At 45.1% G+C, this 19,463-nt stretch overlaps 3 protein-coding genes across 4 annotated transcripts; 1 reads left to right on the top strand and 2 right to left on the bottom strand.

The window, feature by feature from the left end:
• The first annotated feature begins 778 nt into the window (after positions 1–778).
• On the top strand, positions 779–2,930 carry LOC108152974. The gene is made up of 2 exons (XM_017282700.2): positions 779–916; positions 997–2,930. Exons 1-2 carry the CDS (start codon positions 794–796, stop codon positions 2,566–2,568), a joined length of 1,695 nt encoding a protein of 564 aa, XP_017138189.1. The 5' UTR covers positions 779–793; the 3' UTR covers positions 2,569–2,930.
• Positions 2,931–3,141: 211 nt separating this feature from the next.
• Positions 3,142–4,438, bottom strand: LOC108152976 (delta-aminolevulinic acid dehydratase). The gene has a single exon (XM_017282701.2). The coding sequence runs from the start codon at positions 4,353–4,355 to the stop codon at positions 3,372–3,374; it is 984 nt and encodes a 327-aa protein (XP_017138190.1). The 5' UTR covers positions 4,356–4,438; the 3' UTR covers positions 3,142–3,371.
• A 1,023-nt stretch (positions 4,439–5,461) lies between these two features.
• Positions 5,462–10,287, bottom strand: LOC108152781 (spermine synthase). Of its 2 annotated transcripts, none has more exons than XM_017282365.2 (4): positions 9,894–10,287; positions 8,727–8,838; positions 7,138–7,260; positions 5,462–7,045 (listed from the first exon to the last, which is right to left on the bottom strand). In XM_017282365.2, the coding sequence occupies exons 1-4, from the start codon at positions 10,176–10,178 to the stop codon at positions 6,462–6,464; spliced, it is 1,104 nt and encodes a 367-aa protein (XP_017137854.1). In that variant the 5' UTR covers positions 10,179–10,287; the 3' UTR covers positions 5,462–6,461. The 2 variants fall into 2 exon arrangements, with proteins under 2 accessions (XP_017137854.1, XP_017137853.1); XM_017282364.2 differs by lacking the exon at positions 8,727–8,838 and adding an exon at positions 7,716–7,833 and having other exon boundaries at positions 9,894–10,286.
• Positions 10,288–19,463: the final 9,176 nt, after the last annotated feature.

The raw sequence follows: 19,463 nt of genomic DNA, 5'->3' as shown, positions 1-19,463 counted from the left end.
ATTCATAGGGTATGGAGTAAATTTTTTGCCACAACACTGATAGTTTTTTGATATTGTTAAATATATCTATATGTATAGTCCTTATATGAGAAAAATTAAATTGATATTTATCCGACACCGAGTACCAGTCCCCTAAGAACATCTCTGAGTTTCAGTTAGGGCAAAGAATACAGGGTATAGAAATTTCCATACAACTACAGAAGATGTTTAAACTTAGCAGGTCATTAGCAGCTGCAACTCGAACCTCTGGGCTGTTCTACGGAAAGGTATGGGCAGCGAGCGTAAAAACCCAGCAACATAAACACCATGCCATACAAACCTCACCTCACCTTAGGTACCTTATATGACGGCAACAAGGCGGTCGTATTTAAAAGAACCGCCTTTCCGCCCCGCAACTTGTGAATGTGAATGAAATATGTTTCGGATATTAAAGTGGGTGCCTAATTTTTCTGGATGCCTAATTTTCTTTTCCATTAATGCACGAACATATCATATTTAGTGAAATATGGAGTCTCAGCAAATTTAAATTTGTCTGTGTGGTGAGTTTTTCAATGTTTTTCTTCTCCCCATTTTGCCTGGCTAGAGGCCAGTCAAGTACAAAATTGATTCATTAATTTTACCAAAATATGTGGGCAGGGCTGAGAGATCTATCTAGCTAGTAATATTCTACGGAAGATCAAAAGCGAGGAATAAGTAAAATAGAACTTGAATTTGTCAGGATATTTACGGTATATTTTTCAAATGCGACGGTATATTTTGGTATATTTCTGATGGTCGATAAGTCCAGCTGTTTATGTATCTTCGATCAAACACTTGCAGAAAATTTAAGAAAACGGAAAGTTCGCGAGAAAATGCCCTGTGTCTGAGAAATCCTAGCCGTGAAAGAGTGGTCGCCATGGACAAGATTCTGGAAGAGGTGAGTGGAAACGAGTTCCTTTCATGCGATGCGGGAAAAAGAAAAGCCTCTTCACACCCTTTTTCCATTCGGGTTTTCAGGTCAAAGGCAATGTACAAAAGAAGTTTAACGAGGTTCGCGCGGCGCTGCATATGCGCGAGAAGCTGCTGCTGCGACAGCTGGAGGTCATCGCCAACACCCAGCAGCAGCAGATGCAGCTGAAGGCGTCGCCTGTGGACAGCGCGGATAGTGCGGACCAGGGCGGTGTCCGCTTCATCACTGGCGATGGGGACGAGGAGGAGAAGCTGCTGGCAGCCATTCGCAGCTTTGGCCACTTCCTGCTGGACAACAGCAACATGCAGCTGGCGCTGCAGGATTATCGGAACACCGGACTGCGCAGTGAGGACTACATCGAGCCGCTGGACGACCACGATACGATGTACAAATACCTGCAGGACCGCAAGATCTCCTACTATGACCTGGAGGACGAGGCGCAGCCCGAGGCCATAGTGGTGGACTTCTCGGGGAACAAGAGTGTCGTCGAGGAGAACGTCAAGCGTTCCATTATCAACATAACGCTGCAGGAAGCCAAGGAACTGATACGTAAGTCAAAGATAAAGCGCGATTCCCACGTGCCTGTGGCCGTGCCGCCGCTCAATCTGGAAGAGCTGGACGATGAGCTGGAGTCGTCAATAGCCGATGCTGTCTCCAGTCTGGGCCGAGAGACGGCCAAGTCGAAGAGCAGCTGCCTCGAGCTGCCATCGGCTGATCCCCCCACCAAGCCCAAGGGCCGCAAGCAGCGCTTCAAACCAAAAATCACAATCAACAACTGCAACGGCACCATCAACCTGCGCAACATCGCCAGCCTGACGATCAACTGCGCCACCGAGGAAGCCGTCAGTGCGGAGATACCGATCGTGAAGTCTGCCGACTCCAGCAGCAACACCGATCACTCCCACTCGCACTCTCAATCGCAGTCGCAGTCGCATTCCACTCCGACAACAACCGCCTCCAGCTCGAGCTATTCGAGCAATGCGAGCTCCCGTTCGCAGTCGAAGAAGCAGTCAAAGAAGAATGCCAGGCCGGCGGCACAGACGGTGGAGGAGCCGCCAAAGCAGCAGGAGTCCAGCTCTGGCCAGTCTACACCGACCCCCAGGAACGGGTATCGTTTTCAGGAGGTTGACAATCACGAGGTCACCTGCGACTTCTACAATCGCCTGCTAAACGAGATCAAGAAGAGCATAAAGGAGAAGCCGCGGCGCCCATACAACAATGTGCCAGAGCCAGAGCCAGAGGCACCCACAACGACCTCGTCTGTGCAGACAGCAGCCGCCGATTCTAGCTGCGATGCCAACTCCAACACAGTGCAGCCGCCGAGGCAAGAAGACGTGTCCATATCCAGCAGCACCACCACAACCACCAACACCCAGAGCCAAAGCCAGGCCACAGAGTCGGTGTCGGGGTCACAGATAGCGCCGGGAAGGCGCTTAGTCCTCAAGAACTTCGAGAACTTGAAGATCATCCTAGAGGCAAACAGTGGGGACGAGGACTCCTTCCATCCGGTGCAAATCGAGCAGTGGCTGGCCGAGATCATATCCGAAACGGACCTGGAGCCGATGCAAAACACGGACATTCTCGAGCACAGCCAGATCAACAATACCGAAAGCCCCTAGGCAGGCAGGCAGGCAGGCCAGGCCAGGCAGCATCCCAGCGATAGCCATAATCCCACATAAATCGCAATCAATCCTTAAAACGCACTCAGTATTCTCCCCCACATATACACATATTCACGACTATTCGTACGTAGCTATAGTTTCCCCTTGAATTAGTTGTTTTATCTCGATCTGAGGACCCCCCTCATGTACTTATTGCATTTGATTTTGTGATTTTATCGTTTTGTAAGACTTGAAAGTGTACCAATTTTATGAGCCACTAGGCCTAGGCTAGCATGTAAGAGCTGTAGGCAGTGTTCACTGTTCGCCACATCATACATACAGTTATATAAATATATCTCTAATCGAAATCGAAATCGAAATCGGCCTACATTAAAGTGTTAAATGCCAACGTCTGGACCACACTTTCGCTGGCCCACTGGTTCGACCGGTTCGCCCGCTGAAAAATTGTGAAATATTCGACCAATCAATTGAAATTCGAAATGCGTTGCCCCACAAGTACATCCGCACATGGCACATAGCGCACAGCACACAACACACAGCGCACAGCGCACATTAGACTTCCAAATCGGATCGATTGATAAGCACGCAGATACGCAGATACACAAAATTGTGTATGTACGTATATGGAAGTGTATTCTGACGACGCCACAGAAGCACCAGTAATGGTGATTACACATGAATTACAGAGTGACAATTCTAAAAACTAAAGACGAAACCCGAGGAACCTATGTTACATATATTGTATTTTGTGTGATTGCACGCTTCTTGAGACTTTTGTATGGTTCAGTCTTTCCGTTTCTTTAGGCGGTCCTGCCAATTATGTCCAGCAGGTAGGGGGTGTAGTAGGTAATGATGCAATCGGCCCCAGCGCGACGGAAGCTTCGCATGGACTCCAGCACGGCATCGCGCAGCTCGAAGGCACCTGCCTTAGAGGCGTGATAGAGCATGGCGTACTCGCCGGACACCTGGTACACGTACAGTGTGTGGTAGGGATAGGAGTCCTTGGTCTGTCGCAGAATGTCCAGGTACGGCATGCCGGGCTTCACCATCAGCATGTCCGCCCCCTCGCTGACATCGCGCTGAATTGCGCGCATAGCCAGGCTGCGGGATCCACTGGGCAGCTGGTAGCACCGCCGATCGCCGAACTTGGGGGCTGACTGAGCCGCCTCCCGGAACGGACCGTAGAAGTTGGACGCGAACTTGGCGGAATAGGCCAGCAGCGAGACACTGTTCAAACTGGCGTCGATCAGGGCCTGCTTGATGGCCCGCACGCGGTTGTCCATCATGTCGGAGGGAGCCACGATGTGGGCCCCAGCATGTCCGTACGCCACAGCTATCTCGGCTATCCGCTTTATGCTCGGTCCGTTCTCCAGGCCTGCCTTGCCCAAGAGGCCGCAGTGGCCGTGCGAGGAATAGGGACAGATGCACACGTCACAGGCAATGAGCAGGTCGGGAAACCATTCCCGCAGCTTGGGCAGGGCCCGCACCACAGGGTTCACCGCCGAGTCCGCATTCGAGGCCTCCTCGTCCTTCAGTTCAGACTCTACCACGCCGAAGAGTAGCACGGAGGTCAGTCCCTTCTTGACCAGCGGCTCCAGGTGATCCCGCAGTCGGTTCACTCCGAACCTGGAGATCCCTGGCATGCTGGCGATCGGCTGCACATCATCGTCGTTGCTCACAATGAAGACGGGGTACATCAGGTTGTGAGGCGAGATTTCACAGCCCGACTCCTGCAGCAGTCGCAGGGTGGGATGGTGCATGCCACTGTGTAGTTTCCGGTCCATACTTCCTTCTATTTCACTCAACTTTCTTTGCTTTTCTCCCGAAAACGGCAGAAGTGTCAACACCAGTGAGAATCAGCTGAGAAAATGTAGTTTATCGACCCTCAGGAACATACCAAAATATACCGTCTCATTTGAAAAATATACCGTAATTATACTGAAGAGTGCAAGTTATATTATACATATTCCTCGTTTTTGATATTCCGTAGAATATTACTAGGTAGATTGAAACTTCAGCCCTGCCCACATAATTTAATTCGATTAATGAATCAATTTTCTACTTGACCAGCTTATTTTAAATACTTGCTTTTTTGGATCTTGTCTAGAACAAGGTTTAATCAAAAAGGTAAAGAAAAAAACAGTGGCAACGTAAGTGAGTATGGAATGTCATTTCTTACTAGTAGCTTTACTGGAGTATGTGCAATTTTATACCCTATTTTGTTAATTCAATATGAAGACACTGTTTTCCAAGCTGTTTTAAAACGTAATTAATAAAGACCTTTTCTCAGACACATATTTTTTAGACATATTGAAACATATGATTTGTGTGTTGTATATAAATCTCGATCCCGATCGATCTTGGTCTCTGTAAGAAGACAATAAGCTGCAAAATATCGTTGAAATAGCTTTAGAACGGAAACTGACTAGTTTCTGCATATATAAATAGGAGCTTGAGATGACAAAAATTGTCTCAATTCTATAATATCAATTTCCCCAGGGTATAAAGAAGAGCCTTAAACGGTTCGGCCATCATTTTGAGCGCCAAATAGAAATTCGTTGAAAGTGAATGAGCGACAAGGATTTAAATGCATTGAATTGAACCTTATCCTCTACTAGGCTAGAAAATAACGCAGAGTATGTGACATCAACATTCATAGGGCGTGCCACGAGTTTTACCTCGTCCTGCTTGCACTCCATGCAGACGTTTTCTGGCAACAACGATTTTGCGTGGAACATTTGAAACTATTTTCGATTTACGTTTTTTCTCTTCGTTCCCGCCATGAAGTTTTAGAAGTTCGAAGATTGGAAAATATATCATATTAATCATTCCAGCCTACTCCGACTTCCAATTCCAGAGGTTATTCGAATACGGAAATATAGCAAAACTCTGATTCTGCGTACGACTATTTATTACTTTTCAAGTATTTTCTTTAAAATTCAAGTGAAATAGGTTGTATTATTAATTGTACAGCAATAAAAGATGGTGTCGAATGCTACGTTCCTCACACCCTCATGCACACATGCTCGCTCGGGCGAGCCTGCCTCCTCCGTATTCCGTAAATTTGCCCGTAAATGGAAAACTAAACATATGCACTGCACTACGAACGTACATAGTAGTAGGATATACATTACAAGAAATACACACGAGTATGTACCCACACATGTAGGTATGTACTACAGATACAAATACTAGTAGTCGCAAACATACATTCCACGCTTAGAAGTAATTTAATTAAACACAAATACGTAAAATTGTGGTGTGGCCTGTCCCCGTCGTTAAAACTTGTACTTTCGACTTAAATTTAGTTAGTGAAATAATCAGTAAACGAGAACGAGAACAGAATTAACTTCTAACTTAATCGTAAACGTAAACGAGTTGGATAAATATTTGGTTTGGTTTTCAATTGTAAGTAACAGCCATTGGAAGTGCGTTTGGGTTCGGTTCTGTTCTTCTTCTGTTGAGAGATGCCTTGAGCTGCGATGCGATGCGGATGACGATGGCGATGACATTAGCCTCCACTAAGAAACCAGAGAATGGTGATAGTGCACACGTAGCTGGCGACGACGCTGCCGGAGCTTGGGCAGCGCCGGCTTGACTTCTGCTGCTCCGTGCAGAGTGACTGTGTAGGAGTGCAGCTTGATGAGCGGCTCTCGAAGTTCAAGCTCCGTTCTGGGCTTGTTCTGGTCGTTGTGGTGTGGTGGTGCTGTTGATGTTTCAGATGTTGCTGATGCTGCTGGTGTGTGGGCTGATGGTGTGCTGGAAGTAGCATTCCGGAGACACGTTGTGGTATTATCCGTCTTTATAGTAGTTGCTGGTGGTGCTGTTATACGTGGCTGGCCTCCCTTGCCCCCTAGTCGTCGCGCTACTGGTCGTTCGCCTTGAGCTGGTCAAGCGAAAGACACTTGATAGAAGAGCCACTCTTCCATGAATGACGGAACGAATGCCTTCGATGTGGTGAACTTAACCTTCGGCTTGAGCAGTGCCAGCTGCTCCTCGAACAGCTCCAGAGATTCAGTGCAGCTGGTGCCGTTGCCGTGGGTCAAGAACTTGCCATCGGGCTTCAGCACCTTGAACGAGTGCTCGAAAATGGTCCTAATAAAATCCCAGTCGACACCGACAGGTGCCCCTGTGATGGGTATGTCGGTGAGGTCCCCGAACACATAGTCAAACTTGCGGCCCTCGCCAATGAACTTCTTCAAGTACTCCACACAGTCGCCCACAACGATTTCGTACTGATCGCTCCTGCGCTTCTCCAGAACATCGCCGCAAATCGAATTGAGATACTTGTTGCAGGCCTCCATCACCAGCTCATCGATCTCCAGCATCACCACGTGCTTGGGGTTCTCCTTGAGCAGCTCGTACAGCAGGGCGCCGTCCCCGCCACCCAGAATGCAGATCTCCTTGCCCTCATAGTTCTCAATGCCACGACCCATCAGGGTTTCCGTATAGATCAGATCGGACTCGGCGATGTCTGTAAAAAGTGGGAAATGATTATATCATGCTCAAGCTCACGCTGGCGCTAATCGATTGCCGATGGCCTGGCCGCCTCTATGTGGCACTTACTCTGAAGCTCGTCCAACAGCAGCATGTTTCCCAGGGTCTTTGAGTGTAAGATTTGAATCTTCTGGAAGGGCGAGCGCACCTCGTAGACCAGCTTGTCGATATCGTACTCAATGATGCGCTCATCTGCGAAAGATTAACCATTATTAGAATATGCTTCAACATGTTTACATATTTATGCGAATAGGCATTAGAATTCAGTTGACTTTTGGTGGCTAAGCGGCGGCATGCTGAGAACCAACGGAGAATCAGAAGCAAAACGAACCAAAAATGATAGAGAAAGAACATCAAAGTAACACAGAGGCTCGACTCCCATCAAAAGGAGGAGAGAGTCCGACATTACATTAACCAAAAATCCGAACTAACGAAAAATGGCTGAAATGAATCTATCATGCTTGGTGCCTCTAGAACTCTCAGAACATCAGCTCGGTGCTGCATACGCATACGCTCAACGTTCATTCATACGAGTACATCAAGATGTACGACGAGTATTACATAGTACATGGTACATACATATCAGTAATCAGTATATCAGTAGTTTGCTCTATTTTGTAAAATGAAAACCAAAGAGTATACGTTACCTGACGATGGAAAATACCTAGGGACATCACCGCGCCTCAGGGCGGGCAGCTTTTGTCCCCTAATGGCCTTCAGTTTCACGGCCAAGGCATTTTCCAAGCTCTTGCCATACACCAAGCCCTAGTGGGGGTGGTGGTGGTTCGATTCGTTTCATTTCGTTTCGTTTCGTGGTTGGTGGTTGGTGGTGGTGTAGGTGTAGTTGTTGTTGATCGAGAGCGAGCGAGCGAGCGTACGTAGGAGCGAGGCGAGACGAGGCGAACGAGGCGAGTCGAGGCGGGGCAGGTGACAGACACATGTTGTGCATAGGGCGTATAAGTATAATTTCAATAGTTTACACATTATTTTATAATTCAGAGATAATTTTGGTGAATTTTCAGTTTGGTTTTTCGTTGTTTTGTTGTCGGATTGCAAGTGGCCCCGAGATGTGGTTGTTCATGGCGCGAAGATGAGAGATCGGATTGATCGTTTGAATATATGGAAATAAAAAGTATACAAAAATTAAAAAATAAAAACAAATTATCATAAATCATTTAGAGGAGGGAATAAGTACAATACAAAGAAGGTCCGGGCCGTCTTTGAAGGCCGTCTTTCGAAACTAGTAGCGTGACGGAACAAGCATGCAGGAACGTCCTAGGTAATTCGTATTTAGCTAGGATGTAACGCTATATATATGTACATATGTACATATGTAGGTGGGTGGGTGGATTGGGTGGCAAACCGATTATATTCATGATGTGTTGTACATAGTAGGTGCATAGAAAATTTCTCTCAGGCCTTGGGACCGACCACCGTGTAATCGCATTTGCACGGATAACATTACTTCACGGACGCTCAAGGCCCAGCAGCGGAATTTTAAAAGACTGTTCTCGGATTTTCAGGTGGAAAAGTGGTACGAATATATAGTGGGTAGTGGGTGTTTTTTAGGTATGAGGGGTTTTTTGTTTTTTTTTTTTTGTTGTTTTGTTATATTTATTGCAAATGGAACTGGGCGTAACTAAACTAATTCGACCAACCTGAGCTAGTCATATATATGTCGATATATCCGCCGCGCTTTATCGGTGGCAAGTACTTGGACCGATCGGAATCTAATTTCTGTCGCAGAATCAGTTCCATGGTGCGCATGGTCTGCAAAGTAATGCTTTATTTAAACCTCTTACAAACACAAATGCTGGCACGGGTTGGGTAATTGATGAATAAATCAAAAATACATATGGTAGACCACAGCGGAAGGAATGACCTTCGCGGCGAACTCTACGAGCGCCCCCCGCTTAGGCAGCCCAGCCGCAAAACTATTAATAGTCGCAAATACTTGGATACTTATGAAAAAGGAAAGTGAATAAACCAAAAAGGAATCTACAGACCGAGCCATAAATATGCCTCGAGGGCCTGCTGCTGCTGCAGCTGCAGATGCAGATTGCAAAATACATACCAAGAAAAAACACACAATGTTTGTGGGGAAATCGCAGAACCGGCATCAAGATACGCGGGGGCTACGTGTGTATATGTGTATACTCGTACTATCTACATATGTTTTTCGCTGTTTTTTGTGGCATTGGATCCGAATTTCAATCAATGAACTTGATTTCGAAGCGACCAACCCCACGTGGGCCCCAGAAAGAGAGCAGTAGCGAGAGAGCGGGAGAGCGGGAGCGGGGGACTGGTGAGGTAATCTAGCGCAAAAGCCTAGTGTTAGGCCCGTCGTCAGATGATATGCATATGCACGATACATACATGTAAAGCCACCAAATCGGTTAGCGGAGGTGTTAGATAATACTTTAGGCCTTGTATGGTGGCATTGGGGAAAGGGTAGCCGCACTCTCGGCCCCTTGAGGCCAAGGACAAGCCAGCCCATGAGTGACCCAGAGGCCGAGGGTTTGGGTACAGCACGAGGCATCGACGACGCGAAAGGGAAAACGGTCTGGCACGCACCCGCCGCCGGCACGAGACACGCACACACACACCCAGACAGAGACACAAACAGCCGTGCAGTCGAATGTATGTGGAAAATCAATTTCCCTGCTGGCGGAACAAACCCCTTCCTTCAGCTAATCAACACCGGAAAGCTACGTGTTTTTTCTGTGGCAGGGGTAGGGTTTGGGGGCACCTCATGTGTAAGTATGCGATGGCAAGGACGGAAGGCGAGTGTTGTCGGTGTAATCTTAGGGAATAGCTCTACATACATCAAAGGACATGATGGGCTCCTTGCCAGCGGGCAGGAAGTACTCCACATTGACGGTCAGCAGGCCGTGCTGGAAGATGCGGCAAGTGATGATCGTGGCCTTGTTCTCGTGCAGCACCGAGAAGTAACCGTTCTCGGGCGACTCCATGCTGTAGGCCAGCTCCAGCTGGGGGAAGACGTGCTCCAGTTCGTTTCGCAGTATCTTGGCCACCTCCTGGCGCTGCTTCTCGTCGCCCGTTTTGGCACTATCCAGCGTGAAGTCGAACAGTATGGTCTGGGCTGCCATTGTGCTAGTCCACAGATTTTTCCAACTTTTATTTTCTCAGATTTTCCGGGTCGAAAAACCGCGATACAAATGCGCGCAACAACAAAAGTCTAGTGATGAACGGAAGGAATCTCTGCACAATCGATAGCACCCTCGCCGATTGTTCAAAGTTTGCCAACACCGTTTCTATTATTTATACTTATCGTCCACATGTCGATATTATTTGGCTGCAATGGTATTTTGTCAACATTTTCGATCATCGATATATATATAAACAAACAAAATCTTTACTGCACAAATTTATTGAACAAATTGATTGCACTAAAGATTTATATGATCTGCCGGATCGCTGCCACTAAATCTAGCACCCGTGTGTCCGGTGTGGGATAAGAAATGAGCCTTAAACTGAGCGCCTGAGCATACAACTATTTGCAGGTAAGATGTCGCGTGCATAGCCTGATGGCAATAGCTTCTAATGATTTTTATATTCTTGCTTTTTTAGATCGGGGTCGTGGTGTATCCCAAGTGCGGCTGGATTATGGACCACTCATTGGACAATCTCTGCAGGTCTTTAACCACTTTGCTACCACCTTCAGCGTGTATCGGCAGAAGGCGACGAACATATGTACATAAGTAATATGTATGTGTGGGAGTGCTGTTCCCGGCCAAGTTTCCTGGAGCGCCAGGCCACCTCATCTACTCGCACCAGCTGCAGCGCGACCCCATCTCCACATTCAAACCGCTGTACGAAAATAGCATGGGAAAAAAGGATGAGGATGTCAAGCTACTGAGCGCCTTCTACACCATCCACTTGCGCCCGCCTCTGAACCTATGCAATGCCCTAAAAAACCAACACTATGGTTTCGTTCGCTGGGTTTTCTGTGCGAAGGTCCAGGTGAGGAAGCACAACAGAGAGGATGTTCTGCATTACCCTACAGTTCGCCTGTCGGAAAAGGACGCCCATCGACACTCAGTGCGCGCCACATCCGTGGAGGTGCTATACCGTCCACCGCAGTACAGTAGACCCATAATCCTGAGCTTCCGCGATTAGCTGTTCTTCGACCACCAGTTTGCTAAATCTGGATTAGATCGGATCATTGTTATAGACAGAATAGCCAACATTGCCCCTGTCACGCTTTGTCTTTCTCTCTCTTACTCTCTTAATCATGTAGTGTGCGCCCCCTGTCGGAGGAGGCTGGTGTTGGTGTGAGAAGTGAAAGAGAGAGAGAGACAGATGTAGCGAAATAAAAAAGAGTAGCGGAAGGATGGAAACAGATAACAGATCTATCTTCTATAATCCTGATCGATAGCCTGCACAGGCTGTCTTAAAGATTTAACCTTCCTGGATCCATTGGTTCTTATTATTAAAAAGATGAAGTTAATCCAAAAATAATCCAAAAACGAATTATCTTTCTCTAATTTCTCTAATAACCCTTTAGAGAAATTCTGCTTTCTAAACTGGATATAAGACATGGTGATGGGAAAGTCAGGTGCATGTTAAAAAAGGAAAAAGAAAATTTAATAAAATGGTCGAACAGCAGTTAAAAATAGTGTTTATTGGAAGAAACTACACCAGCTTCTTGGAATGACGACCCTGCCATGCCATATACCGAATATGCATGTACAAATTAAGTTGTCCGTATGTCCAAGTAGCCTTAGCTGCTTGATGCGTGGTCCTCGTGCGGGTTCCGTGGTATAGAATCCTTTATGAAGATTATGTTGGAGAGATAACTGTCTCTCTTATCACTGGCCTTGTGGTACAGTGGTATAGAATTAATAATTCAAAGTGTTTACGGCTGGTTGCCGGAGCAAGGTTTATTAACAAGCGTTAGCTTTCGTTATAAGAACAGAACTAAAACTAGGAGCCACCAGCAAGCTGGGGCATAAGCTGAATCAAAAGTATTTAATTGCCAAAGAATGCAAAGCTACAAAATATATGTATGTACTTAGAGCTACAAAGCTACAGTCGGTAAGCCGACTTGGCATAAGCGATAATGCTGATCTTGCGGCATGTGCAAGATATCAGATTACCGCCGGTTGACCGTCACATTCAGGGCGCTGAACTGAAGTTCGCTGATTTGGCATCTTGAGTGCAACGGTTGGCTAACATTTGCGGTTGTTTATGTTACACAACAATGTGCGAGGGGCACTCGTTAACTACTCTCCCCTCAGAAGTATGACCGTCCCCGTTCATCTTGTAGTTGTCCACGATTTCCTGTATCTTCTGTGAGGCTCGTCTTCTCCTCAACTTCTGGTAGAGGAGGATGGAACTGCTGAGACTCAGGCTGAACCCAACTGCGGCAGCAAGCCATGCCCTAGGTGACCCGGCTGATGCTACCTCTTCTTGAAGTTCCTGGATGACATGTAGGTTGTGGTTGTTCATCCTTCGTAATAGTGGCAAGCTCAGGACTGGGTCGTGGCCAATGATTGTAAGTGTTGGCGAAGCTACTATGCCCGGCATCCTGTCTATGATCTCACGTTGGTTCACGTATTTCGTTCCGTTGATGACAGCTACGCGCTCAAATGTGATGAGGAACGTACCGTTGACTGATATTGTCGAGCCGTCATCGGTGCTGATGTTAGCGGGACTCTCGTTCAAGACCATGATGCCATCGTCTACCATTGTGATACTTTCCAGGTGACTGGGCTGCGTGTTACAACGCGCTGTGCGTCCGGCGTGCAATTCGCGTGCGCAGGTGTCGTGTGTGGCCAACTTGCAGATCGATGCGTAGGTTGCTGTGGTGCAGCTTGTTACTGCTAGAACGTCCTTGTCGCATTCAGCTACGGTGTCATCTTGAAGCTGAAGTATTGTATGCTCATGGGACACGGGGAGGATGCTGACCTTTCTACATATAAGCTTAATTCTGGGATATTTGATTAAAATGTGGACAATATTTTCGGACTGTAGAATCTTAATACTAGATGCTTCCATCAGACTAACTATAGGAATTTCTGTGGGATGTTCGATAAGCACAGATTTTAGGTCATCGTGATCAAAGATAGTTGGGTTTATGATATTGGCTTTTGCCAGAGTGATTGTGAGCATTAAATTTTGGATTTCATTTATTAACATTCTATTTCTGGCCAATAATGCCTCATATAAGTGTGGTGTGTCTATCAAATCAGCCTTTTTTGCTTTAATTATTTGGTTTACCGTGTCAGTGAGCTGGTTTATCTGTTTCTGGGTTTCTGTATTTATTATTACCTGTCTGTTGTTTGATTCGATTAACTTTGTTTCGGTCATTCTAATTTGTTCTAGGTCTTTAGCGTCTGGTGTGCCAGCCACGACTTTAAGTGCTGTCCCAAGAAAATCCAAGCTTCTGGCGGCAATTCTATGATGCACTTCTAGAACGGACAAAAGGCTTCTAGTATGGTTTGCATCTACTTCTAGTAGTTTTCTCATATGAGACTGCGGAAAATACTCGGACATCTTTTCTGTTTCTTCTATTATACTCAAAAATTCGGACAGATTACTTGAATGTCTAGCATAGTCATGTTGTTCCCAAATCATTACATTTCCATCTACTATGGGTATGTAGCTTGAGTGGGAATAGTCGGTGATCCGAGCATTTATTGTATTTATTAAAAATAAAAGCGACCAAATAAGCCTGCAAGAGAAAATAAAATTTGATTAACCTTACTGTGTTTCTTAATTCTATTACCAGCTTATGAATGTTAAACTAATATCTATTTTATATTGTCCTTGTGGACCACCCTCCCCTTAATAAGTACAGACGTTCCTAGGTCTGCCTGAATTACCTCTTCTGAGCATAAGGGGGTAAGTTTGTTTCCTAGTCTTTTGTTGGACTTGGTGAAGACTTTTTCTCCTTCCTCAAACACTCTGTTTTGTCTGTGTGTGTTATTCCTGTCCAGTTGTATTTGTTGAGCTTTCTCAATTTTTGCCCTAATGGCTTCCCTAAACTCATCAGTCGATGAGTGTATCACTTCTATCGGTTTTTTGCCTGTCACTGAATGCAGTGAACGGTTGTACTCTATAGTTGCAAGTAAGATCAGTTCGACGGTATCGTCGATCTTTCTTTCCAGCTTAATGCATCTAGCGATTTCCGACAATGTGCTGTGGAATCGTTCCACCTGGCCATTAGAAACACTATGTAATGGAGGTGCATTTACAACGTCAATCCCAAAATTATTTTTTAATAACGATGTAATGGTCTCTGAATTAAATGCTGCTTCATTATCACAATACACAACCTTTGTTTTGGGGAATAAGTTTACTATTTGAGTGATAGGGCCTTTTATATCCGCTATGGTACGTGACAGTATTGGTTGCACTACTGCGAATTTTGAGAATTTATCAATGCATGTCAGGAATTGTTTCCTGTCAGTCGAGAAAATGTCAATGTGCAACCGCTCGCCGGAAAACGATGGCGTTGGTGTTTCTCCGAGAACCTGTTTCTTCGGATGCCTGTCATTTTTGGCCTTAGTGCAAATTTTGCAACGCCAGCGTTGGCAGATCACAATATATGGCGTTGACCACATTAGGGTTAACTACTGCGTTAACTTTGTTTAAGAGCTCGTTTCTGTCAGTGAAGTGAATTTTGTGGCGCGTTTTTTCGCCAAAGAGTATGAAGTCTCGTTTTAGAGAAAACCTTGATTCCTCTAAAACTATCTGGTTTCTGAAACAATTCAAAGGTTTTTCCGTGGCTTCTATCGTATAGGTCACGGATAATTCGCTATGAATTGTCGCAGCATCGGATATTATTTCACTTTGCAGAGCATTCACGTTTTGTCGCGAGAGTGCGTCTGCTACGTGGTTTTCTTTACCCGGCTTGTAGTGGATCTTTGCGTTATGTTCATCGATATACGCTTTCCATCTTTTTATCTTTGCATTGGGGTTTCTATCAGACACCGCAAATGTTAATGGCTGGTGATCTGTGAATATATTAATGTCTCTTGTACCATATAGGTACTGCTGTAGTTTCCCCAGGGCCCAAATTATAGCTAATAGTTCTCTTTCGTTGGTGGCATAATGCGTCTCGCTATCTTTTAATGCCCTTGAAATCATCGTTATGGGTCGGTTGTCCTGAGACAGTACTGCACCAATGCCATAGGCAGAGGCATCTGTTGTTAGGTCAAATGGTTTTTTGAAATCTGGGTATCTGACAGTGACGTCTTCTGAGGCTAGCACATTCCTTAATTTTTCGAACGCATTTCGTTCTGGAATACCAAAATCTATGGTTGTTTTCTTTGACATGTGTTTGCTGATGGTCCCGTTCTCTCCTTTCAACAGGTTTGTCAACGGCTTTGCAATTGCTGCAAAGTCTTTGACAAAACATCTGTAATAACTGGCCAATCCTAAGAATGACCTAAGTTCGTACAGAGATTTTGGTTCTGGATATTTTTGTATCGCCTTTACTTTTTCCGGGTCTGTCTTTGCCCCACCCAAAGTCACGATGAACCCTAGATATTCTATGCTTTGTTTGAAAAAATGGGTCTTTTCTCTTGAAACCTTCATGTTAGCCTCACATAAGCTTTTTAGAGCCCAATCTATGTGCTCCACATGATCCTTTTCGTTTTCGGAAAAAATGATCACGTCGTCTACGTAGACATAGCAAGTTTTGCCAATCTGGTCACGCAGTACGTCGTCTATCGCTCTTTGGAAGATGCTTCCCGCATTCTTCAACCCGAACGGTAGTCCGCAGAATTCGTACTTTCCGCCGTTTACGGAAAAGGCCGTCTTCTCGCGATCCTGTTCAGCTAGATAAATTTGGTGATAGCCGGACTTTAGATCTAATGTCGTAAAGTACTTGGCTTTGCCCAAGTTTGACAATATCATTGAGATATTGGGCATTGGGTATCTATCAGCGATGGTTTTTTCATTTAGTTTCCTAAAATCAATCACCATTCGCTTGTTTCTGTTCCCATTTTCGTCATGTCCCTTTTTGTCAACAACCCATGTTGGGTTGTTATACGGTGACCTTGAAGGCCTAATGATGCCATTGTCAATTAAATCTTTAATTTCTTTCTTGACAAAGTCATTGACCCCCATAGGATGCGGATATAGCTTTGAGTAAACTGGCTTATCGTCCTCTGTCCGGATCGTAGCCACCACAGACGTATTGAACGGCAACGCCTCGTTAGAGTTCGTGAATGCCTTTGTCCTTTTTAAAATCATACTCCTAAATTCAGCTTTTACGATTTCCGGTACTACAATATCATTTACGTTAGTGAAATTGACGTTGTCACAATAATGGTGCTGCAGCTTTTCAGATGCAGATCCATGGTTGATTGTACCATTTTCAGTATCCAGGGTTGCTCCTACCTGCGTTAGCAAGTCGAAACCTATAATACCATCAAATGGCGTTAAGGAATCTAATAAAAAGAATGAAGCTGATTTCCCAAAAATGTTCATTGAACATTTATGGGTTACTTTGTTAGAACCATGGATGGAACTAACCGTGAAAGGGGAGCTGACCGGGACTACATTATTTAGCTCCTTTACGGGCTTGATATAGTTCTTGGCCGCTCCGGTGTCAATCAATATTTTTAATTTTCTCCCAGCCAGCTGTCGTTCGATGAACGGCAACCGGGAGCGCTCTCTAAAAAATGTACCAAGTCGTTGTCACCTGCCTCCCCGGCTTCCTCCTGAATTTCTGCGACCGCGGCTTCAGCTACCCTATAGTATTCCTGATCTTGGTCATCGTTTGCTTGCTGAATGTTGTTCTGGACGCGTTGGCGCCTCTGACCCGTCATTCTTTCAGAGCCCCGTCTCTTTTGAGCCTGCGTGTTAGCACCTTGATTTTTTCCAAAAAGTGTAGGCTGCTTAAACTTAGAAGTACCAGATACCGTATCCATGGGCTCTGGTGCTGACCCCTTGTCCTCTTTGGGACTCTGATTACTATTGTTTTGTTTACCCTGTTTTTTTAAAAAATGTGGTTTCTTGTCTTGGCCATATTCGGCTTCGTTGTTTTTTCCCTGTTTATCATGAGGGCGTGCCTGATACTTGTTATTTTCACCTGCCTGAGCCCTGTCCTCCATAGCCTTTGCATACGTAGCCGAAAAAATGCTACGCTCTATACTCGCTTCCGCCTCCCTTGCGAAAGCTAGTGCAGACGGTAAGTCTTTGGGCTGAGCCGGAAATACAACTGCTTTTAGCGATTTTTTAAGGCCCGATATGAAAGCATGCAGCGCATCAGCTCTAACTTCTTCGTTGAGCACTGCTGCTGTATCCGCTTGATGTGTCATTACAATTTTATTTGAGACGAGTGTCAATTTTCGTTCAACCTCATCGTAATATTCCATGAGGCTAGAATTGCCCTGCCTAACCATATCCAAATTTTGACGCAAAAGCCTGAGTGATGTCTTGTCTGCGTATGTGCAGTCCAACCTCGCTATAATGGCGTCAAAGTTTAGTACGGTGTTATGTGACACTAATAGCGCTCTAGCTGTACCTCTAATTTTGTTTCGAATGATAGTCACTGCTTGGTAATGCGCGCTGCTACCCACATATGGCTGAAAAAGCTCATAGGCATCTGTGGCGGACTGTCTCCATGCCACATAATCGTCCTGAGTTCCATTGAACTTGGGTACTGATTTTATAATGTCTAATTTTAAATCACACGGGATGGCTGGATTTATGCTTATCCTCTGATATGACTCGACCTGAGGTGCTTCTACGTGCAGTCTTCGAATATCTTGTTGTATTACATTCAGCTGTTCAATAAATCTAGCTTCTTGTGCCGCTAATGCCTGACTGACGGCATTCGCTACTAACGCCTGCACTTGGTTCATATCCATGTTCATTGACGGTTGAAAGCCTATTTGGTCGGGTTCCCACTCGTTTTCACTATCACTTTCACTTTCTATTTCTTTCTTGACTACCCTATATGGGCCAAAACTGGTCATTACCTTTGCAGAAAAGAACTCTTTAATGACCCTTCACATTAACTTATGGCCGAAAGGAAAAATATATTCGGCAATGGGCATTACTTGAATAGAAATTTATTATGTCTCTGCCTTTAGCAGATAGCAGATAGAAAAAAATGACAACAAAAATTATAGTCGGTTTAAGAACTCACGATCACTTGTGCAATTTTTTTTTTAATTTTATTTTTATTTATTTTTCAACAGCTTTATGTTTTATATTTGTGTGTATTTTGCTTATGCTGATCAAACATTCCACTTAAATGATTTTCGAATTGGTGAGAGAAACTCTTAATTCTATCCTGGGTGTGGATTTATTAACGTTGGGCGCCAATTAAGTTGTCCGTATGTCCAAGTAGCCTTAGCTGCTTGATGCGTGGTCCTCGTGCGGGTTCCGTGGTATAGAATCCTTTATGAAGATTATGTTGGAGAGATAACTGTCTCTCTTATCACTGGCCTTGTGGTACAGTGGTATAGAATTAATAATTCAAAGTGTTTACGGCTGGTTGCCGGAGCAAGGTTTATTAACAAGCGTTAGCTTTCGTTATAAGAACAGAACTAAAACTAGGAGCCACCAGCAAGCTGGGGCATAAGCTGAATCAAAAGTATTTAATTGCCAAAGAATGCAAAGCTACAAAATATATGTATGTACTTAGAGCTACAAAGCTACAGTCGGTAAGCCGACTTGGCATAAGCGATAATGCTGATCTTGCGGCATGTGCAAGATATCAGATTACCGCCGGTTGACGGTCACATTCAGGGCGCTGAACTGAAGTTCGCTGATTTGGCATCTTGAGTGCAACTGTTGGCTAACATTTGCGGTTGTTTATGTTACACAACAATGTGCGAGGGGCACTCGTTAACTTACATATAAGTAAATATCTCTCCTCCGACACATACATATGTATCTTAGTTGCCCTTTATTGGAGTGGAGGTCTACGAATTAGATGTAAGGTGAGCAGCAATCAGGCAACCACCATTTGGTTATCAATCGCAAGAATCAAAACGGAGGGAATGGTGATCTGCCCTCCCATTTTGTTTATGTGTTTAAGAAGAATATCGAGGATTCAATTACCGATTCGATCATTTACTTAAAAATACAATAGCTAGACGGCGTTTGAACATAAATTCTGCAGCTGTGCGAGCACTTGCTATTCCTACGAAAACTAAGGCTTGGTCCAGTTCCCGTTCCCCTTCGTTCAACAAATTAAAGCGAATCGAATGGAACAAATGCATTTCTTAGTAATGGCAGTTATATGATACGTCAGATATTCCGGGCCCGCGCAACAACAAAATAATAGTGCAGTGCGGAAGGAATACCTATACAACCGATAGTGCCCGTGCCGATTGTTGAACGTTTGCCAGCACCGTTTATATTATTTTCACGTGCGACTTTCATATCGATATTCCGATAATATATGG

Source organism: Drosophila miranda, chromosome XR, assembly GCF_003369915.1.
Source record: "Drosophila miranda strain MSH22 chromosome XR, D.miranda_PacBio2.1, whole genome shotgun sequence".
Taxonomy (NCBI): domain Eukaryota; kingdom Metazoa; phylum Arthropoda; class Insecta; order Diptera; family Drosophilidae; genus Drosophila; species Drosophila miranda.
This window is presented reverse-complemented; position numbering and strand designations above follow the sequence as displayed.